The 22084-nt window shown below is 38.9% G+C and overlaps 3 protein-coding genes across 7 annotated transcripts in view; 1 reads left to right on the top strand and 2 right to left on the bottom strand.

Moving 5' to 3' along the window:
- The window catches only part of LOC126378477 (aldo-keto reductase AKR2E4-like), a 305847-nt gene extending 288198 nt beyond the window's left edge, over window positions 1–17649 (bottom strand). The window contains exons 1-7 of one of the 4 annotated variants that reach the window (XM_050026876.1): window positions 17614–17649; window positions 11768–11860; window positions 9943–10122; window positions 9028–9144; window positions 7590–7757; window positions 6216–6416; window positions 5211–5427 (exon numbers count right to left, since the gene is read on the bottom strand). In XM_050026876.1, coding sequence (XP_049882833.1) covers window positions 5211–5427; window positions 6216–6416; window positions 7590–7757; window positions 9028–9144; window positions 9943–10122; window positions 11768–11860 — 976 coding nt within the window. In that variant the 5' untranslated portion in view covers window positions 17614–17649. The remainder of the gene's footprint in view (window positions 1–5210; window positions 5428–6215; window positions 6417–7589; window positions 7758–9027; window positions 9145–9942; window positions 10123–11767; window positions 11861–17613) is intronic. The other 3 variants (XM_050026874.1, XM_050026875.1, XM_050026872.1) reach the window with 3 other exon arrangements.
- LOC126378402 (uncharacterized) overlaps window positions 1–22084 on the top strand; it is a 128331-nt gene that overhangs the window by 68951 nt on the left and 37296 nt on the right. The gene's annotated exons all lie outside the window — the stretch shown is intronic.
- The window catches only part of LOC126378561 (LYR motif-containing protein 4-like), a 66953-nt gene continuing 45914 nt past the window's right edge, over window positions 1046–22084 (bottom strand). Inside the window, exon 4 of one of the 2 annotated variants that reach the window (XR_007568091.1) lies at window positions 1046–1176. The gene's annotated coding sequence lies outside the window, so the exon portion shown is untranslated. Of the gene's footprint in view, window positions 1177–1671; window positions 2333–22084 lie in introns of those variants that run through there. The other variant, XR_007568090.1, reaches the window with a different exon arrangement.

The raw sequence follows: 22084 nt of genomic DNA, 5'->3' as shown, positions 1-22084 counted from the left end.
CAGCTCATGACTTATTCTCGTGGTAATCACGCTCAAAGTTATTTGCTATGATTGTCTAACAATTTCACACTTTTTGAGTTTTTATGTTTATTCAATGAAAGGCAGCTTAAATGTCTAATCACAGTGAAAGCAGGTGGGGTGTGAAAATTCGCTTTTAGGACTACTTTACTTTACAGCAGTGTATGGAACATACCTAGTTCGTATAGACACACCAATGGTGTGTGTGCCTTCAATGCAACGGGACCTTAAGCTGTTTAGTTCATAACAATCATATTACATGAACACATTGTTCAATTATTCATCGATTTTCTTAGTTGTGTTTTTATAAGTATGAAATAAAACATCGTAAAAGTAGTCATATAGTTATTTATATTTTGCTTAAAAATGAAATCAATACTAATTGTTATTGAATACATACAGTGTATATACTTATAACAAATAGGCTTTTTTTATACAAATTCGTACCTATTAGGATAATGAATATCAGTCTTCTTGAATAATCAATCTTCTTCTTCATCAGAAATAATAACTTGATCTAAAAAGGCAGCAGGGGGTTGAATTTCTTGGTGCCGAGCCCATCCCATATACCAAACTATGCACATGACATGAGCACAGCACCCGAGTGTCCGTTTTCCAACTATACAGCTGCAATAGGACCGACAAGTTTATTTCTGTTTTTCAAACTATTATTTAGCAAGATATATACAAAATAAATTCTGTTGCTCTGGTGCCTCGAGAGTATTTTAGCTCTTGTCAGCCAAGGATCACAAACTACTATGTTGTATTGATTTAAATTATAGTCAACTTCAAAATCTTCATACACTTCAATGAAAAACGTTCCGTTTTCTTTTAGGTGTTCGCCATAGTAGCTTCTTGCCTGCGTCACTTGATACGGCCCCAGATACATTATCAACAGATCCTCATATGATAAGACGGGAAACTGTTGAAAGCCTTCACTTGAGTTTATAGCTTGGAAAGCGGCTCTGCGTTGATTTAAATTGTTTTGTATTACAAACTCGCACAGATAGTTTGGGGCGTCGTGCTTAAGGTATATATCGTTGATTATTTTATTTACGAGTGGGTGATCTGTCACCCGTTTTCCGAAGGCATTTATTAGGGCGCAAGCAATCCTCACTTCCTCTTTTAAATGTGGCATATTCGGTATTGCGTAGTTAGCTGGAAACGATAAGAATACTGTTCCATCAATAATGAAGTAAGTACGTCACATTTAGACTGCGTTTCCACCAGTAACATGCTAGATGATACGTTGCATACCCTACAATCGGGTTCATTGTGCCGATCAGAATCAGACCCAATTATCTGATTGGTGGATATTAAACCTAGCAACGTAGCACATGTCAGATGAAAAAACAGCCTTACCGTTGTGCTTGCATTAATATGAACTGATTACTCTCTACTGTTACAAAAAAATGCAAATATCATTTATTATACATAATTAAGTGGTAATAGTTGGCTATAAAATCTATTGAAAGCGTAAGTCTGGTACAAAAGTGATACGCTTGGCGTAAGAGCTATCTCTGGCTAATTATAATAGAGATAAGTTAACGACTTGCTGTTAAAAATGTTTTACGTTGATTACACTTCGTCTAAGACGCTACATAATGAGAGCTTCGATAAAGTAGGATATATTATTTCCATACACGAATTTTTTTCATATGACATTTCGATTATGAAAAGCACGATTGAGAAACGAGCCGAATTATACATTGTCATTTTATGTATTATACTGACCAAGGACTATAATATAGATACCAGATACACTGCATACTGAGATTTTTAATTTTTGCAATGTTCAAATAAGATTACTTAGCTCTCGATCGTCAAATAAGTGGCGAGCATAATTCAGGATGTTGGGGTGCCTAGCAATATAATCTTCAGTTGTCAAGTAAGACTGTATAGGACGCCGAGATCTTCGGCGCGGGCCACGAACAGTGCTTACACCACAACAAAAAACATTGCCTGGCACCAAGATCTTGCCAAGACAACAACAACAAATTCAACAATAACACTAACAAAGTCAACAAAAATACTAACAAACTCAAGAGGAATATTAACAAACTCAACAGTGGTAACAAATACAACAGAATGAACAGGATAGAGTCTCAGAACAGAGAAAAGCGCGTGCGCACGTTGAAGATGAAAGTGGCAAACTGACTGAAAGTTCACCCGGCTGCCAATCGTCCTATTGTATTTATTGTATGATGTTGTCTCACTCACACTTATTGTATGTCTATTTGCTATCCTTGTTGATTCCGCCGAAATAATAGAAATTCGTGCAACTTTAAACAAAGGACCTCCATTTTCGTAGTTCCTGGAATTAAACGAGAAAGCAAAATGGCAGTTAATAAGTACACCATTTTGTTTCTCTTACACAGATTTCTTAAACTTCGAGAATTCTGCTTTTTAACGAGTACTATGATGCCGCACTAAACGCATTGCGTATACGTATATAAAAATGTTAACATTATTTTATATTTCATTAGATCCTGTCGTTGTGTCAAGTAAAATCAAGTTAAGGAGTAAATGACGCCTATATCATACATAACACAAACTGATAAACTCAGTTTGCAATTAGTAACCTTAGATAAGGTGTGCACAGTTAAGTACCTATGTACTTCCTATATAATGTAGCAAAGACAAAAACCATTAATGTTGTTGCAAGTATTTATTAATTTCATTTTTTCAATAAGATAAATATGTTGTATATTAAATAATGTTTCATGTATAATCAATCACTTTGTCACTATATTACGATTGTATATACTTAGATAAAGAGTAAAATCGATTTATCCATACGACACTTTTCGTAACTTTCAAGCTAGATATCTTGAAAACGTGACACTTTAGAGCATAGGTCCATTAAAGCTTTTTTGTTCAGACAAGTGTCCCCTATCGATTTGCACAGGTTTCATCGTGCGCCGCAGTTTTAAAAAATCCGCTAGGTGGCGCCACTGAGATATGCCAGAAAGGTTCATAGCCCTTTATTATTCTTCTCCTTCTTGATCTAAGAACATTTGTTATTACATTTCTTGTCTAATTGTAAGGTGTTTTTCTCGCATGGTGATCGTAACAAGGATCATCAATGCGTCATAAAATAAAAACTGTTAAAAATTGGGGAAAAATAGGTTAAGTTGTAGAATGTTCCTTTAACAAATCAGTTTTTGCGGGTAGTATTATAATCATAAACAGTCTTCTTATTTTTGTAAAGCAATAAATCATGTTGAAACTATAAATTGTGTATTATAAAGATTGATACAGATTGATTGTTACTTTTTTTTTTGGATTTTACACCATTTAACAGAGAAAAACACCCCAAAAAAGTTCTGTCATTTAAAAATCTCGATGCTTTTACTCATCTCTCCTTTCAAAGCTTTTGAAAATTGGATTGTAAGGTAAAGTTTTTTTTAAATATGAAGTGCCATAATTATAGAGGTATTGTTATAAAAATGTGTTTTATTTCCTTCAAATTATAATTAATACAATCAGCAAACAATTAATACTAATTATTTAATATCAATTAACTAATATTATAATTAACAGTCTTCATTAATAGGATATATATATTAAAATAGGAGGGAATACTTGTTGAAAATAAAGCAAAATGGCGGACTTTTATTGCTAGCTAAAGGCTGCCTTAAAAAGAAATCGGAAATGAAACTAACGATTAATACATTTCAGTATCGAGATGTAGTTTTACAGCAGTAGTGAATATCGTTAAAAAATGTGTCTACTTGTAAATGAACAATTGTATCGATATTTTGAGTATCGACAGTTGTGCAACACTATTGAAGTTTTATTTTTTATTTCATTATATTTGTCTTATAAAAACATAATTTTGTGCCTTACAAGATACACAAATTCCTTATTTTATTACTTATAATAATGGTACCTACTCTATTTGGCACCCAAATACTTATTAGTTTAGCCTCGTTAAATATAGCTTTAAAATACTAAATAAGATTAGAAAAAAATAAAGAGAAATAGCTGTAGGTAGAGATTTTTTTTTTGGTTTGGTTTTCCCCGAAGGGCAAGGCAAAGGGAACTATGCCCATACAGTCATGTCTTATGTATTTTTTTCTTGATGATAATTAATGATGAAAGGTGATGACGATGAATGAAGAAACCTAAGCCCCTACCCTCGAAGCAGACTCCTACTCCGAGCCCTCTCACGATCCGCAGGTCCTGGGTTCGATTCGCGGCGGGGACATATCACAAAAATTACTCTGTGGTCCCTAGTTTGGTTAGGACATTACAGGCTGATCACCTAATTGTCCCAAAGTAAAATGATCCGTGCCTCGGAAGGCACGGTAAGCCGTTGGTCCAGGTTACTACTTACTGATGTAAATAAGTAGTCGTTTCATGAGCCATGTCAGGGGCCTGTGGCAGCTCAATAATAACTCTGACACAAGGGTTGATGGGGTTGGTAATCCACCTCACACGAGAGATGACTTTAGAATGTGTTTTTTTTTTAAAAAGGCGCTTATTTGGTGTTCATATAAGGCGGAGATTAGTATAATTAGTAATGTTTAGTAGAAATTTGGTATGATGTTATTGTCTTTTTTGTGTGGCGCCCTTTTATAATAAACTATTTCTATTCTATTCTAATTAAGTACCTTTATTGTGTTATGTATTCTTTGTAGGTACAAACAAGGCTATTAACTCGGCCCCACGGGGGACAGAGTTATCTTCTCTGCCCTCCACTGGGGTAATTCCTGTTCAGCGCGTCCTTGCCGAGGGGGCGGCTCGTACTTCAGTAGGCCGGAGTGAGATGGTGGCTGAGTTCGGATAGGGACCCAGACCTACGGAGTATAACATAGAACCCTTGCCCAGGGATACGGGTGAAGACCTCAACAGTTGCAGAGGCGGAGATGGGAGCCGTCGGTACGGCAATGCAGGACGGAAGGGGCGACTCACAGCGACTATAACCTGGAACCTGACAGAGGGCAGCAGTAACTGTGAGTACTTACTATTCATGGGCGGAAGACAGAAGTCCTAGTACGGCTTTGAAATAGACTACTCTGGTCGCCATCCCACTGGCATCTGACGGAGTATTGCGGGGCGGAAGGTAAGAGGGAAATCACTGCCCTATTTTTCCCTCAAAAAGTAGCACCGACAAGAGCGTGGCTTTTAGTAATGATGATGAAGTAGGTACCAAAATCTTACATGGATATTTTATAGTATTTCAACAGGTTTTTTGAAGGGATCAGCAATTGGATTATCGACCTGCTCGAAGGGGTAATGAGGATGGTTCTGCCAGAATGATGGAAAAGTGTATCTTGTGTGGCTGTCAAAAGAGTTGATCTTATCAATTTCTTCTTTTTCCAATTTAAAATCGAAGATGTTGATGTTTTCTTCCAAGCGGTTCACTTTGGTTGTCTTGGGGACTGGCACAATGTTTCTATCCACCTGAAATATATAATTATAAATTTTTAATCCGGGTTCGAATCCTGGTGGGGACATAACCACCAAAATCCCTCTTATATGATCTATATTATTATTTTGACCATAGTCGTGAAATACATTCTCGATTATTAATTTTAACGACCTCCGTGGGCCAGTGGTTGAGCGTTGGGCTCACGACCCGAAGCCCCTGGGTTCGATTCGGGGACATATCACAAAAAATACTTTGTGATCCCTAGTTTGGTTAGGACATTACACGCTGATCACCTGATTGTCCGAAAGTAAGACGATCCGTGCTTCTGAAGACACGTTACTGACGTAAGTAGTCTTTACATGAGCCATGTTAGGGGCGTTTGGCGGCTCAATAGTAACCCTGACCTAGAATCACACGATACAATTTATTAATTTATCTGAAGCGCAGTTTTCACTAACACAGTTGGCTCGACCATTACAGACGGCGATACGGCTCACCTATCGCGTTGGTCCAACAGAAAGCTCGGTGAGGTGTGGGTACTTAGTTCATCTTGCGATGGATGGTCCTCGTGACTATCTATTATCTACTCAGCCTGTATCCATCCACTGCTGGGTACTTATAGGCCTCCTCTCTTTCACGCCATCCTTTCCGGTCCTGTGCAAGTCTCATCCATTGCTTTCCGGCATACCTCACAATGTCATCCGACCACCGGGCTGGTCCGCCTCGATATCGCATACCAGGCTTAGCCATCCTTTGTTTTCCTTGGCTTCGTGACTACCCCATTGGGATATAGGTACGTAGAGCCCATGTTGTTACTTACCAACCACCTGAGCACAATTTGAGGCGTAGTCTTTCCATACTTCTGGGCCATCTTGGTGAGGTCGGGGTCATCCATTTTGGGGCCGGGGAACTGCTGGCCATATCTCATCACCAGGGACCCGAAAGGACTGTATCCCATTACAACGATGCCCTCGGATCTTGCGAAGTCAACCAGGTCAGCCTGTATGATCTGTGGATGGACCTGACGGGAGAAAAAAGGAATTAATTTCATTAATTTCAAAGAACGTCGATTTTACTTCAATTGTTTGTTTTTTTCTTCACCTTTGATGGGTTTGTTCTTGGCCCCAGACTTGCTCGAAGGCATTGACGAGGCTTAAGACGGAGCTCGCCCAGAAGGTGCCTGTCCACTCTGCTTTTTAAATTAAACCTTTATTGGGCCTCTATTTTGTAAATGTTCTTTATACATTTAATAAACACCAACATTCTCCCTCAAGGAGTTTTGATTTTTTTATAAAGAACGTCTAGGGCCCTGTGCCGAGGTTTTTCTTGCAGCTTCTTTTCCTCAGCTATACAGGTTGTGAGAAGCTGCAGTAGTTTTAGCCGGATGAGACGTTCGTTATGTAAAAATTGAGGATTCAAAGTGTCACTATGTTACCTACTGAATAAAAATATTTTTAAAATTGAATTTGAGTGCAATAGAAATAAATTCAGTAAATCTTTATTTAAACATCTTATGCAAATGATCTTTTAGCTTTAAGTAAACTGTAAGTATTTTAAAACATAATAATTTGTTATTTAACAGATTCAAAATTGTTAATAGTGTAAGTAAGTATAATTTATTTTAAGAACATAAGTGGAATACTTAGCGTAAATACATACATATAAATAAGCGTTTAACAGCCTCCGTGGTCTAGTGGTTAGAGCGTTAGGCTCACGATCTGGAGGTCCGGGTTCGATTCCCGATGGGGACATTGTCGAAATCACTTTGTGAGACTGTCCTTTGTTTGGTAAGGACTTTTCAGGCTTGAATCACCTGATTGTCCGAAAAAGTAAGATGATTCCGTGCTTCGGAGGGCACGTTAAGCCGTTGGTCCCGGCTATTAGCCGTAAAAACACCTCCACCAACCCGCAGTGGAGCAGCGTGGTGGAGTATGCTCCATACCCCCCTCCGGTTGATTGAGGGGAGGCCTGTGCCCAGCAGTGGGACGTATTAGGCAGTTTATGTAAATAAGCGTAAATTATGTTTTGTTTCGTATAAGTAGGTATAAAATCCAAACCATTGAAAGGGAGGTTGCGAGTCATTCCCAACACAAGTACTAAGTATTGTTACTTACTGGGAAGTCTCGTCAACGAACTTTGTTATGTTTTTATGAATAATTAAACATTTTTTTTTATAAAATTACTATCTGTTCACCTCAATCTGCAAAGCAGCCGGCTTCACGGTTCCTTCCCTGATGATCCTCTGTAGCTGCTCCTTGTTGAAGTTGGACACTCCTATGGACTTGACCAGACCCAGGTTCTGGGCGTCCTCCATACCGCGCCACGTCTCCATGAAATCTACATCTGAATGCGTGTAGTCTTCCTAGAAAAGTAGGTACTTAAATACAATTTAGGAATTCCTTACCAACATTGACAAAAGAAATCTTTTATCTAAACAGTGCAGACATAGAATCATCATCACTAATTTAAAAGCTAAGCCTTTGGTCCCGGTTACTACTTACTAATGTAAGTATGTAGTCGTTACATGAGTCATGTCAGGGGCCTTTGGCGGCTCAATTATAACCCTGACACCAGGGTTAATGAGGTTGGTATTCACCTCACAACCCACACGATAAGAAGAAGATTTAAAGGTACGCTCTTGTCGGTGTAGCATTCTCCATGGTACTTTTTAGGGAAAAATAGGGCATTCAACAGACTGCACTTCGGGGAGTGTGCCCGCGATCTACACGAGCTCATTCCACCATCCCCCTTTTGTCTTCGGACTTCCAGACGTACGGCCGGGTTCCATCCCTATTAGTATCCCAACTATTCGCACAAAGCGCTTCGCATCGTCCTTCATTATGCGCACTTCTAGGGAGTGGAATTCTCTGCTGTCTTCTGTATTTCCGAATGCATATAACCCGGGTGCTTTCAAGGCCAGAGTGAACAGGCACCTTCTGGGCGAGCTCCATCTTAGGCCTCGTCAATGCCTTCGGGCAAATCATTTATTCAACAGCCACGCTCTTTTTTAGGGTAGTGCGGTTTCCCCTCTTGCCTTCCACTCCGCAGTACTCTGTTTGACGCAGTCATAGAATAAGGAATAAAATTAGACAATCATTGGTTTAGGCCTATGCTGGATTCGGACCTACGACTTCAAAGTGAGGCAAGCATTCCACCAACTGGGTCTTCTTCTATCGTGTGGGTTGTGAGGTGAATTACCAACCTCATCAACCCTGGTGTCAGGGTTACTATTGAGCCGCCAAAGGCCCCTGACATGACTCATATAACGACTACGTACATCAGTAAGTAGTAACCGGGACCAACGGCTTGACGTGCCTTCCGAAGCACGGATCGACCAACCAACCAACCACCAACCAACCAACCAATCAACCAACCAACCAACCAATCAACCAACCAACCAACTGGGTTACCACGGCTCAACTATGTTACCTTCATTTTTTTTATTTATTTAAGTAAGTAATCGTTTATTGCAAACTTTACAGCTTATTACAGCTTAATATAATCTTAATTAAAGTTGCGATGTTCAAAATCTTATACTAGCCAATTACAAAGTCTGACAAATTAAATTTTATAAAGCGGAATATAGGTATTTTTGAATTTGAATTAACGTGCCTTCCGAATGGTCTACTTACGTTCAAACCAATGGGCCAATGCATCAAGTATAAGTCAATGTAGTTTAGTCCAAGTGCTTCCAAAGACTCCCTGATGGCTGTCATCACCTTCTCCCGTTTGTGGTGAGTGTTCCAGAGCTGAAAGAGTGGAAGTAAATTCATGAAGTATACAACATCTTGATTGTCTAGAAGAAATCGCTTTATTTATATGTTTATGCCCTTTGTATATGCCGTTTTGCAATAAAGTATTATTGATTGATTGAAAAAAAAATTGGATGGTCAGATGGATGGCTTTTGGCCGGACAAATGGGGAGCGCTGAAGGCTCTCACCCGGTACAAAGTTTAAGACAACAAGCCTGAGTGTGCCCAGTTGGGCGCGAACCTCGGCTCGGCTCCTCTGAGAGGAAAAATATTTGAAAGAATTAATCGACCCTGGTGGGTGAGCGATAAGCGCTGATTGAGGGAAATTAAGTATATCAACATCATTGTCTAGAAGAAATCGCTTTATTTGTATGTTTATGCCCTTTGAAATGAAATGAAATGAAATAAAATTTATTCGCTCTAGAGTGGTACAAAAGATCTTAAATATATACTACTTATATCAAAAAAGTCCATCACTCAACCATACAGCGTGCGAATATTAACACAAATGTATAAAAATAAATAAAATAATTAATTATTATTTGTATGTCGTTTCAATATTTCGGGCGTACGGAGTCCCGGACTTTTGGAAGGCGTGCGTGGTATTATGTTTGTCATTTCCATATCTCAAACATAATAATAATAATAATTGATTATATTATTTATTTTTATATTTTTATTATTGAGGTTGGTTCTTTATACCGTTTTGCAATAAAGAATTATTGATTGATTGATTGAAAAAAAAAATAATTAGATAGTCAGATGGTATCTGCAGGAATCGGGGCTAATACTTACCTTAGTAGTAACGAACACGTCGCTCCTCTGTACAGTTCCGTCCTGTATCTTCATACTGATAGCCTCCCCTATAGTTTTCTCTGTCTTATAAACGGAGGCGGTGTCGAAGTGACGCCAGCCGATGTCGATAGACCGAGACAGAGTATCGCGCAGGTCTTTGGTCGGTTCAACTACACCATTCTGTAATTTAAAAAAAAAAACAACCCGACATTACATATTAACCCTGTCACGGACATAGATCGTGGGTCATTGATGGTTCATAATAGGTAATACGACACCTTGAGATCGGAACGTCAATATACGTTCTGTCCTTGAAAGTGTTAAACATACATACATAAACTTACGCCCGTAATCCCTAATTGGGTGGGCAGAGCCACAGGTATTCAAAGACAACTTGCAGCCACTGTTGATACGATGTCGTAAGCTGGATATGATAAACCTTATGGTGATAAGGGATCGGCCTATCGCCCATAACATTAATCCATCATGTTAGAGGACACAATCCCTCTGTCGGTTCTTACGACATGCCCGGGAAGACAAGCAGCTGAACGTGTTCTATGTTTTTATTTGCTCCCAGAACAACATAGAAAACATATTAAAGTCGAATATTATCTCAATTATAACTCCGTGGTCCAGTGGTTGAGCGTTGTGCTCACGATCCGGAGGTCCCGGGTTCGAATCCCGGTGGGGACAAATCACAAAAATCACTTTGTGATCCCTAGTTTGGTTAGGACATTACAGGCTGATCACCTGATTGTCGAAAAAGTAAGATGATCCGTGCTTCGGAAGGCACGTTATGCCGTTGGCCCCGGTTACTACTTACTGATGTAAGTAAGTAGTCGTTACATGAGCCATGTCAGGGGCCTTTGGCGGCTTTTATAGTAACCCTGACACCAGGGTTGATGAGGTTGGTACTCCACATCACAACCCACACGATAGAAGATCTCATTTAGAGTCTGAGGTACGATAAGCTGCAAAAGTCCAAACAATTTCTTGCAAAGTAATAAAGTAACTGGTTGCACTTACAGCCTCCTGGTTACATGTCGTTTCTGTAATAGACCAATAACACCTACAAAAACATATTTTTTATAATTATGACAACTAATGGTTCATAATTTCACCATTGTTTACAAATGAGGAGCTCGGTGGCGCAGCGGTAAACGCGCTCGGTCTGCGATTGTTGAAGTTAAGCAACTTTCGCAAAGGCCGGTCATAGGATGGGTAACCACAAAAAAAAAGTTTTCATCTCGAGCTCCTTCGTGCTTCGGAAGGCACGTTAAGCCGTTGGTCCCGGCTGCATTAGCAGTCGTTCATAACCACCAATCCGCACTGGGCCCGCGTGGTGGTTTAAGGCCCGATCTCCCTATCCATCCATAGGGAAGGCCCGTGCCCCAGCAGTGGGGACGTTAATGGGCTGATGATGATGATTACAAACAATTTATTTTTGCTCTTTGATTGTACTTACTTACATCCAACACACGATGAACTAAGTACCCACACTTCAACAAGATGTCTATTAGACCAACGTGATAGGTGGTGGTGGTGGGTGGTTTTAAAAAAAATCTAAATAAAAACACGACTGCGTAAAAATATTAAGTCAGCCTAACAATATATCTCACTGCTGGGCACAGGCTTCCTTTCAACGGGGACCGACGGCTTAACGCGAAATATGCCACTTTTTCGGAAAATCAAGGTGATTCAAGAATGATGATTTGCAAAATTACCAAGCAAAGGACAGTTTCACAAAGTGATTTTGCCAATGTTCACATGGGGAATCGAACCCGGACCTCTAAATCGTGAGCCCATCGCTCTAACCGGTACTTACCGCATCAAATCCTAAATATGTTCCCAAAGCGATGGCAGGCATTTCCCTGCCGTCATTCAGTTTCAACTTCGGGACTTCCACGCTACTCGCCATCTGTAACAAGGTTATTTATTTATTTTATGTATTTATTATAATATTAATCCCTAATGGGGTGGACAGAAGACAACTTTCAGCCACTTGTCATAAGACCGACGACGAAAACACACAGGCTGCAGAGGCTTTATTACCTTACCTGTTATAAATATGTTATTAGCCTATGAAACATTGTATTGCACTGTACTATACTTTACATCAACAAATAAATAATAACTAGAGTGAAAAAAAAAAAACGCTATTCGATTTTTAATGAATTTTCACGTGGATAATACAATTAATGTAACCAATGGTGCTAATTCCTGTAAATACCATCTAATTTTATTTTAGGTTATATCTGTCATTTTCTTATCCGCCGAAAAGGAAAGGGACGGGTAATCGACAAGCATAAAATTTATGGAACACACGTCAATTTTAAGCACAAATCTAAAACAACCGTCTAAAAATTCGCCCGGGTTATTCATTTATTTACTCATTCTTCCTAAAATTAAGAGCTGTCAATCATCCGTCCCTTTCCTTTTCGGCGGATAAGAAAATGACAGGTATAACTTAAAGTAAAATTAAGAGATGTCTGCAGGAATGTGTGTAATGTTAATTAACTATGGACCATCATGTCTGAAATAAATGTTTTTTTATTTTTTTTTATTTTTTGATAAACTTATGCTTAATAAAGTAAAAAAAAAAATAACCTTATAAAAAAAAAAATTCTTCGCGAGGTATAACAAAATAAAAGAGAAACAATATTTCGTGATGCAAGCCGTGGAGATTGTGTTAAAGGTTGAGCGTCTTGCGAGAAATTAAATATTAGCGAAGTGAGGGTAGTTACACGGAGTTCCACCCAAAACAGGTTCATTCGGAAAAAAATATTCGTGTCCGTGAGAATCGCTGGACACTCGTATTTTGTCGGTGTAGGGTAAGGTTGCTTAAGTCGTACCACGGCCTAAGTCGTACCGCGGCTATATCTTGTCTGATACTTATAAATTGCGCCATCTAATGTTGCCCGCCTGAACTATTTAGTCGCCCGAGCAAACGTAAACAAATGGTCCGCTGGCAGGCTTCGTGCAGCAGAAATAATTCAAAGAAGTAAGTTTTTACGCAATTTTCATTAAAATTTTTGTCTCATTCGTAAGCTTTTTATGCCAAGAATATGATCCTTACATTATTTCTTTGTTTAAGTACACTTATTTGTAATACTTAATTGGCAATCGTTTAGACATAGTACTCAAACGTTCGAACTTTTTTAGGTTATGCCAGTGATTTTAATTTTAAACTTAGGAACCCCGCTGCTTAAGTCGTACCTGTGCAAAATTCCTTACTCGTACCGGTACGACTTATAATTTTCCACGCAATAACTAGTACATACTTTGTTTTTAAAAGTTTATAATTTTTACAGTTGTTTTACTAATTAAGTGCGACGATGTTCCTAATAACCAAAGAGAAATTGATCTCAGACTGTTTTTTTAGGTATTCATATTTTGATCTCTGATAAGTAAGTGTTTTTCTATATAGTTTATAATATGATTTCTCAAATTTATTGTCTAAGTACGACTTAGGCTATAAGTAGTACGAATTAGGCAACCAGGCGCCTTAATCGTACCGAAGCTATATTTTGGAAAAAACGTTATAATACCTGTTTTGATAAAAGATTTTAAGTTTCTGTGATTATTAATTAAAAAGCAAATAAGTAAATATTCTTTAGATGCAGATGTTTTTGTATTATTTCTATTGCACTGAATTTTACAGCATTTCTTCCTTAGGGGGTACGACTTAAGCAACGTTACCCTATTATATTGTTACTTAAGTAAGTACCCACATTTAAAAATTAGTCGCGCGCTAAGAATCTAAATATAAATAAATATCCCGATATTCCCACGGGAACAGGAATTAGCGGGAAAATCCTTTTGTATGAAAAATCTAAACCACTAAAGTTTGACGCTTGAAATTTGGCATGCACTCCCACACACACAAAGATCTCTCTTTTATAACACGCTACGCGGACGAAGTCGCGGGTAAAAGCTAGTGTTTTATATGAATTCTAGTATTGGAACCTAGTCGTCGTGTAAATATGACCATTTCATGAAATAGTCGAACGCATCATGAAATGATCAATTTTACGATCTGGCCACGACATATTGTATTATCATCTCCTTAGCGTTTAGGTTTAGGTCGCGCGCGCCAGTCATTTCGTGGCCCCGATACCGACCTCGCCGGCGTGGTCGACGATTTCCCTCATTCAGCGCTTAGCGCTATCGACCCACTAGGGTTGATTAATCCTTTCAAATATTCTTCCTCTCAGCCGACGCCCTGAGCCGAGGTTCGCGCCCAACTGGGCACCCTCAGGCCTGTTGTCTTAAACGTTGTACCGGGCCTTCAGCGCTCCCCATGTGTCCGGCCAAGTAGTTAATGCCATCTGCGGCAAATCTACAATAAGTCACGTCAAAAAAAAAAGGTGGTCGACGTCCGGAGATAAAAGGGCCTTACTCAGCACAATAAGTCGCGGCGTGAACCACGACGCTGGTATTATGTTGGTCCTGTTCGAGCAGCGTGTTCCATTAATAAGTGTTGCTTGTTTAAGTCTTTTTAAAATGTTGTATACGGCCACCTGGTATGAGTTTTATGTGGCCGCAATCCAACCAAGAGGTAGATCAGTCTTGGTTGATCCCCCCCACCCCTTATTACGTCGTCTGTCACCACTCCACCACCACCACCTAAATACCACCACCACCACCCACCCCACCTAAATATTTTGCTAGGGCTTTTTTTTTTTGTTATATTTTTTTGATATTTTTTTGTCGCCACTGCCTTCATTGGCTCCACTAACAGGAAATTACATTTTGCAATTCACTATTTTATGAGTTTATATAAATGTACTCGTAATTCGATATATTTGTGTCAGTACTTATTGTCAATTTAGTAAAATAAATATATTAATAATATTATTCATATCCTAATCGTCTCGTAAAATTAAATACTACAGAGAAGGTACTTGATGTGAAGTGTTGCGAATGAGAAATAGATGGCGCTGTAAAGATTTTCCTTCGTCTAACCTTCTAATTTCATGGACAAGAGACAATGGTGCTAATTCCTGTAAACACCATCTAATTTTATTTTAATTTATATCTGTCATTTTCTAATCCGCCGAAAAGGAAAGGGACGGATAATCGACAAGCATAAAATTTATGGAACACACGTCAATTTTAAGCACAAATCCAAAACAACCGTCTAAAAATTTTACATTGGCCAATAACCCGACAGAATTAAGTTGACAGCACACGCACACGGTTTGCATACCAGCGAGATACCTTTTTGATTCGCCCGGGTCATTCATTCATTTACTCATTCTTCCTAAAATTAAGAGCTGTCAATCATCCGTCCCTTTCCTTTTCGGCGGATAAGAAGATGACAGGTATAACTTAAAGTAAAATTAGGAGGTGTCTGCAGGAATCGGGGCCAATATGAATCTTTTATCTTTGTTTTTGGGTATAAATGATGACCCTTTTTATTACGCCCAGGCACAATTGACCTGTGCCGAGCGAGGTCCTTTTATTCCGGACGCCACCGCAGATGATCGGAACGAATCGCAAATAAAATCGCAGACGATTTTTTTTCTGTGTATACTTATTGATTTCCGTGTGGTTTCTGTCCTGTGTTAAATGTAATGTACCTGTCTGTCTGGGTCTGTGGTGTCCGGGAATAATGTTTCTTTCTTTCTTTCAATTGCATCTTCCACCCATTATTAAGAGTATTCTGATCAAAATAAAGAGAAGCATAGGTATTTAGGTAGCAACATAATTCTATACATAATCTGAGCCTAATATCAAGCAACAATTATTTTTATAAGTAGGTATATTGCTTCTGCCATTACATTGTATTTTTGAATAATTATGTACCCGAGTAATGGGAAAATTTCAATATCAAATCTCGACAACGCCACCTTTATTATTTTTGGAGAACGTTTATATAAAGTCCTTCATAAAATTACATAACATAACATAAACAGCCTATATACGTCCCACTGCTGGGCACAGGCCTCCCCTCAATCAACCGGAGGGGGTATGGAGCATACTCTACCACGCTGCTCCAATGCGGGTTGGTGGAGGTGTGTTTTTACGGCTAATAGCCGGGACCAACGGCTTAACGTGCCATCCGAAGCACGGAATCATCTTACTTTTCGGACAATCAGGTGATTCAAGCCTGAAAAGTCCTTACCAAACAAAGGACAGTCTCACAAAGTGATTTCGACAATGTCCCCATCGGGAATCGAACCCGGACTTCCAGATCGTGAGCCTAACGCTCTAACCACTAGACCACCGAGGCTGTTAATCTATATATATATATATATACTTAACTGCTGAATGAGGGAAATCTTCGACCACGCTGGCGGGGTGGGTAATATTCATACAATGCACTACTTACTACGTTATGTTTTTTTTTATTTCTAATATGTACTTAGAAACATTGCGATAAGGCAATACCTAATAAGTAATTAATGCAAAGAAAGAGAAATGGGTTAATTACAAATTAAATAAATATGATAACATAAAATCAATACCTCTACATAATTATAATAAGTAGGTACTTAATTAGTACCTAATACTACTACACTTTATCTAGGTAAGTACTATATTTGTGTAATGACTTAGGAGCTAATCAAATCAACCTTCATCGTAGGAATATCAACTATTTTTTTTTTACTTTACTTATTGTAGATTTGCCGCAGATGGCAATAACTACTTGGTCGGACAGATGGGGAGCGCTGAGATCTCTCACCAAACAAAATTTAAGACAACAGGCCTGAGGAAGTCCAGTTGGGCGCGAACCTCGGCTCAGGGCGTCGTCTGAGAGGAAGAATATTTGAAAGAATTAGTCGACCCTAGTGGGTCGATAGCGATAAGCGCTGAATGAGGGAAATCGTCGACCACGCCGGCGGGGTCGGTATTGGGGTTCTGAAGTGTTTGGTATCGCGAGCTGATTGGCTGCCTCTATGGCTAGAGGAATCTACTATTTTTTATGTTGTTTTCTACTCACCTTCCTGGGTTAAAAACTGGATAGGTATTTATGTTATTTAGAAGATATGAATGCATGGGATTAACTGTCTGAGAACTGATATTAGGCAGCTAAATGAGCACTCAATTGTATACCAATATTTTATGTTTATTTTTATTTTTTTAAAGAACGTCTAGCGCCCTGTGCCGAGGTTTTTCTTGCAGCTTCTTATCCCCGGCTATACAGGTTGTGAGAAGCTGCAGTAGTTTTAGGCGAATGAGACGTTCGTTATGTAAAAATTGACGATTCAAAGTGTAACTATGTTACCTACTGAATAAATATATTTTTGAATTTGAATTTATTAGGTAACATTTTTATACAAACTTACTATAACGGCAAACAAACAAGATGTTTTTTGACGTGACTTATTGCAGATTTTCCGCAAATGGGTACTTACATACATACATACATAAACTCACACCTATTTCCCACCGAGGCAAGCAGAGACTTAATTCCATTTGCTTCGATCCTTACACACTTCTCTTGCTTCCTCCACATTCATCAATCGCTTCATACACGCACGCCGGTTCAGAGTAGATCGTACTAAACCGTTTCTAAGGACATCTCCAATTTGGTACTTACTACGGAACAAACAAGCAAGCAAGCTTCAGAGGCTACAAAAGATCGCGAGGATTGGAAACCTGTTATTCGAGCCCTACATCCCAACGGGGATAAAGGATTAGAAGAAATAGATGTGACGGTCTTACCCCAACAGCAACAGCCAACACAACACAACCGATCACCCTCATGGCTTTTGAAATAATAAAAACCAGACACGGGGAGCGTTGATCTTTATGTCTTAGTAAGGACGTGAACACACCTAGCGACTGTTACGCAGACGTTCGCGAGCGCTCGGTGAACAAGATAGATAGATAAAATACTTTATTGAGCACAATGGACACAAAATACAGAGATAAGGACAACATATAAAGAAAAGCACAACAGGCGATTTTACAAGGTTTTTTTTTTGACGTGAGTTATTGTTGATTTGCCGCAGATGGCATTAACTACTTGACCGGACAAATGGGGAGCGATGAAGGCTCTCGCGCGAACCTCGGCTCAGGGCGTCGTCTGAGAGGAAAAATATTGAAAGAATTAATCGATCCTAGTGGGTCGATAGCGATAAGCACTGTTTGAGGGAAATCGTCGACCACGCCCCGGCGGGATCGGTATCCGGGTCCTGAAGTGTTTGGTGTCGCGAGCTGATTGGCTGCCTCTATGGCTAGACAAATCGGGTCGTCGGGATTGTATATTACGTCCTTCGGAAATTTTACAAGGGACACCTACATAAGTGCTCGTAATCCCAAACAAGTAGGTGATTAGACAGCTTGCAGCAAGCAGCAAGTTGACAGCACACGTCAAACGGTTTGCATACTAGCAAGACGCGTGTTTGATTCGCCCGGGTTATTCATTCATTAACTCATTCTTCCTAAAATTAAGAGCTGTCGATCGTCCGTCTCTTTCCTTTTTGGCGGATAAGATAATGACAGGTATAACTTAAAGTAAAATTAGGAATGTCTGCAGGAGTCGGGCCATTATTATAGAGAGGTGTTTTACGGCATATGGGGCATATAGGGTATGTTTATTCTTTATTATTTCTTATTAAAGAAAACATCACGCAATGCGCAAGAACCCTAATGTTATAGTTATCTTTTTAATAAAAAATATTGTAACATGATAAAGTTGTGGGTTGTCTGTATACTACGACGCACCGTATTACTAATAAAAATAACTCTTTTTTTTGTTTATAGGTATAGATACGTGTGTACTGTGTCTAGTGATAGTTGAGCTATGTTTTTTTTACACTCACATAGACATATCATACATAAACTCTTGCCTATTTACCGCCGGGGTAAGCAGAGACTATGGAATTCGATTTGCTTCGACCCCACACTTGTCTGGCTTCCTCTACATTCATCAACCGTTTTATACACGTACGCCGCCGCCGGTTCAGAGTAGACCGTATTGAACCTTTTCTAAGGACATCTCCAATTTGGTCAATGTACGTACTTCAGTCTGCCTGTGTGAAGAAAAGTTTGAAGATATGTTTTTTTTACATAATACACAGAGGATACACCAGCTTTCTTCTCAAACGGGGAGCGCCGTTTCGATCCCCGGTACTTCCGCCAATGAGTTATTTACTTACCTATTAATTTATCTTTAACACGTTCACTGTGTATGAACCACATATGGGACAATAAATTTGAAACTTATACGTGCATGTCCCATATGTGGGGCACATCTTTTCTTGCATAGTGTGTCCATGTACGTACATTTTATCGTAATATACCATTGCACGTGAAGGGTTGATGTTTAATTTTCAGTTACACAGTGAACGTGTTAAGTCATAGAATTACTTATTCTATATATAATAATACAGTTTTCACTAACTAACAAACATTTCAGCATATATTATATACGTCCCACTGCTGGGCGCGGGCCTACTCTCAATCAAGCGGAGGGGGTATGGAGCATACTCCACCACGCTGCTCCAATGCGGGTTGGTGGAGGTGTTTTTACGGCTAATAGCCGGGACCAACGGCTTAACGTGCCCTCCGAAGCACGGAATCATCTTACCTTTTCGGACAATCAGGTGATTCAAGCCTGACAAGTCCTTACCAAACAAAGGACAGTCTCACAAAGTGATTTCGACAATGTCCCCATCGGGAATCGAACCCGGACCTCCAGATGGTGAGCCTAACGCTCTAACCACAAATAAAACGCGTATTAAAAATAGACGCATTCATATACTTAAGTCTAAAAAGATGTTGGGCCTGATCGTAATAAATTATCTATTCCAATCCTCGAACAGGATTCAAATTTTTATCTCCAGACGACGGGAGCAAGGGTTGTTCTAAAAATAAAATAAAAATAAAAACGGTCAAGTGTGTATCGGATATTTTATTTTGGGTTCATTTAAGGTTGTAAGTACTTACATATCTCGTTGGTCCAACAGAAAGCTCGGTGAGATGTATGTACTTATTTCTTGCGGTAGATGTACCTTTGTCTACCCCCAGTTAGGATATAGTCGTGGGCTTATGTTGTGTCATTTAAAGTTATAGCCCATAAAATCCGTGATCACCCAGTTCAGTGTAATGGTTAACACGATCGTCCCGGCTTGATAACCTGCGGGTTCAAGTCCCTTCAGAGTCAAATTTTTTTTTTTAATTTTCTCTTTTTGACTGTCCCTAACAACCTATAAAAAGCTATAAGCCTATTTTTATTGTTTCTCCTACCTTTTTGTTTTTCTTTGCCGTGACTTTTATGTAGACTTGTCATATGCGTCAAAATGGCGAGAATGGTTAATGATAATAACTCTGATCATGTTACCTATTTTCTCATTGCTGGGGTATACTCGTAATTATTCTAAAATGTAATGTAAAGGCAGAAGCATATATAAAACTAATTGTTGGTTGATATTTGGATCACATAATGTATAAAATGATGTTGCTTACTATTGCTTCTCTTTATTTTAATCAGAATAATAATGGGTGGAAGTTGTGATTGTACCTTGGTGGAATAAAAAAGGTCATCATTTATACCCAAAACCAAAGACAAAAGTTGCACGTCTGTTATCCATGAAATTAGAAGTTTAAACGAAGAAAAAACTTAACAACGCCACCTATCGTGTTTTTGGGGAACTCCGATTGGAAAGTCCTTCATTGCAACATTAAGCTCTCTCGCGTCGTCTCGCCATTTTGACGCTAATGACTTGTCGCATGTGGTATTACTAGGTCGGAAATTTCTCTTACGAAACCCTACAAGTTGAAGGTTAAATCATACATATTTCCATTTTCAAATTAAACTTTGTGGGAGTAGAACAGGAGACGTTTTTTATTACCTTCACTATGTTGTTTAAATTTGTTTATTCTTAATCCAAAAATGTAGGTGTATATATGTCGTATAAGCCGTGGTAGACCAGTTGGTAGAACGCTTGCCTCTCACCTTGAGGTCGCAGGTTCGAATCCAGCACAGGCCTAAACCAATGATTGTCAAATTTGAGTTCATGTTTGGATCATAAATGATTATCACGTGCTCAGCTGTAAAGGAAAACATCGTGAGGAAACCCACATTCCCGAGTGTTAGGACACCGACCATGAATCCCTTCCAAAAACTCCTTTGGTTCGCGCCAAAAACTCCCGCCACCCCAAGCCAGGAAAAAAGAAAAATAAAGTGGACTCGACTACCGCCGTCGCGCGTTTCTATACAAGAAATTTCTAAAATAACATAAAAGTGTATTAATTCAAGTTGTGCTGTTTAAACTTAATCTGAAAGTGCACTAGCAGTCTCCAGAGCACCCCGGGGTCAGAAGAAACCAAATTCAACAATCCTGTAAGTACCTTTCCTTTGGTCGGTGTTTTGTATGGGCAAGTCTACTTTTCAGATTCAAAAATATCACTAATCTCAGTTATCCAACATTTATGGTCCTTCGATACGGATTCAGTATATCAAAATAGGTATTAACAGACTAATTCATATATAATTTATGTTATTTTATTCAAAATATTAAAGTTACAACATCACATTTCATTGTGCAAGTATTTGTTCAATAGTTCTATTTGTCACAGTGTAATATCATATTTAATATATTTTTTATACGTAGTCAAATACTTAGAATCTATTTCTACAGTGTAAATTACTTTTTGTTCGGTTTTACATAAACAGGCAGTTGTAGGGACGCGTTGTTCTCGAAGTTTCTAGTACATTTTTCTTCAGTTCAAAATGGCGAAAGAAACACCTACAACTCCATTTTTGACCGATCTTGATATCAAAATAAATACGTTAATAAATAGAAAAGAACGTTATTTTAGGCGTGTTCAACAGATGTACGATTTATCTAAAATTGTCGAAAGTGATTCCACGTTAGTTAACAAATTGTTGGTGCGGGTCAGTGAACTCGAATCTTCTCGCGAATCATTCGAACGAATTGTTGATGATATTTCTGCGCTGGAACTAAAGCGTAACCCGGCGTATATAATTAACGACCAGGAAATAAAGGCTTTCGATGACTTGTATTACGAAGTTAAACGTATTTTTCATCAATACGAAACTGTTTCGAATACGTCAAAAAGTGGCGGTGAATTCAAATATGAGCGAAGCGGCGGCTCTCAGCCTCGCTTACCTAAAATTGAACTTGTTCATTTTGACGGAAGTTTAGAGAATTGGATTACATTTCGC

The sequence above is a fragment of the Pectinophora gossypiella genome, chromosome 26 (genome assembly GCF_024362695.1).
Source record: "Pectinophora gossypiella chromosome 26, ilPecGoss1.1, whole genome shotgun sequence".
NCBI lineage: Eukaryota > Metazoa > Arthropoda > Insecta > Lepidoptera > Gelechiidae > Pectinophora > Pectinophora gossypiella.
The sequence above is the reverse complement of the archived record's forward strand: the minus strand, read 5'-3'. Positions and strand labels throughout refer to the sequence as shown.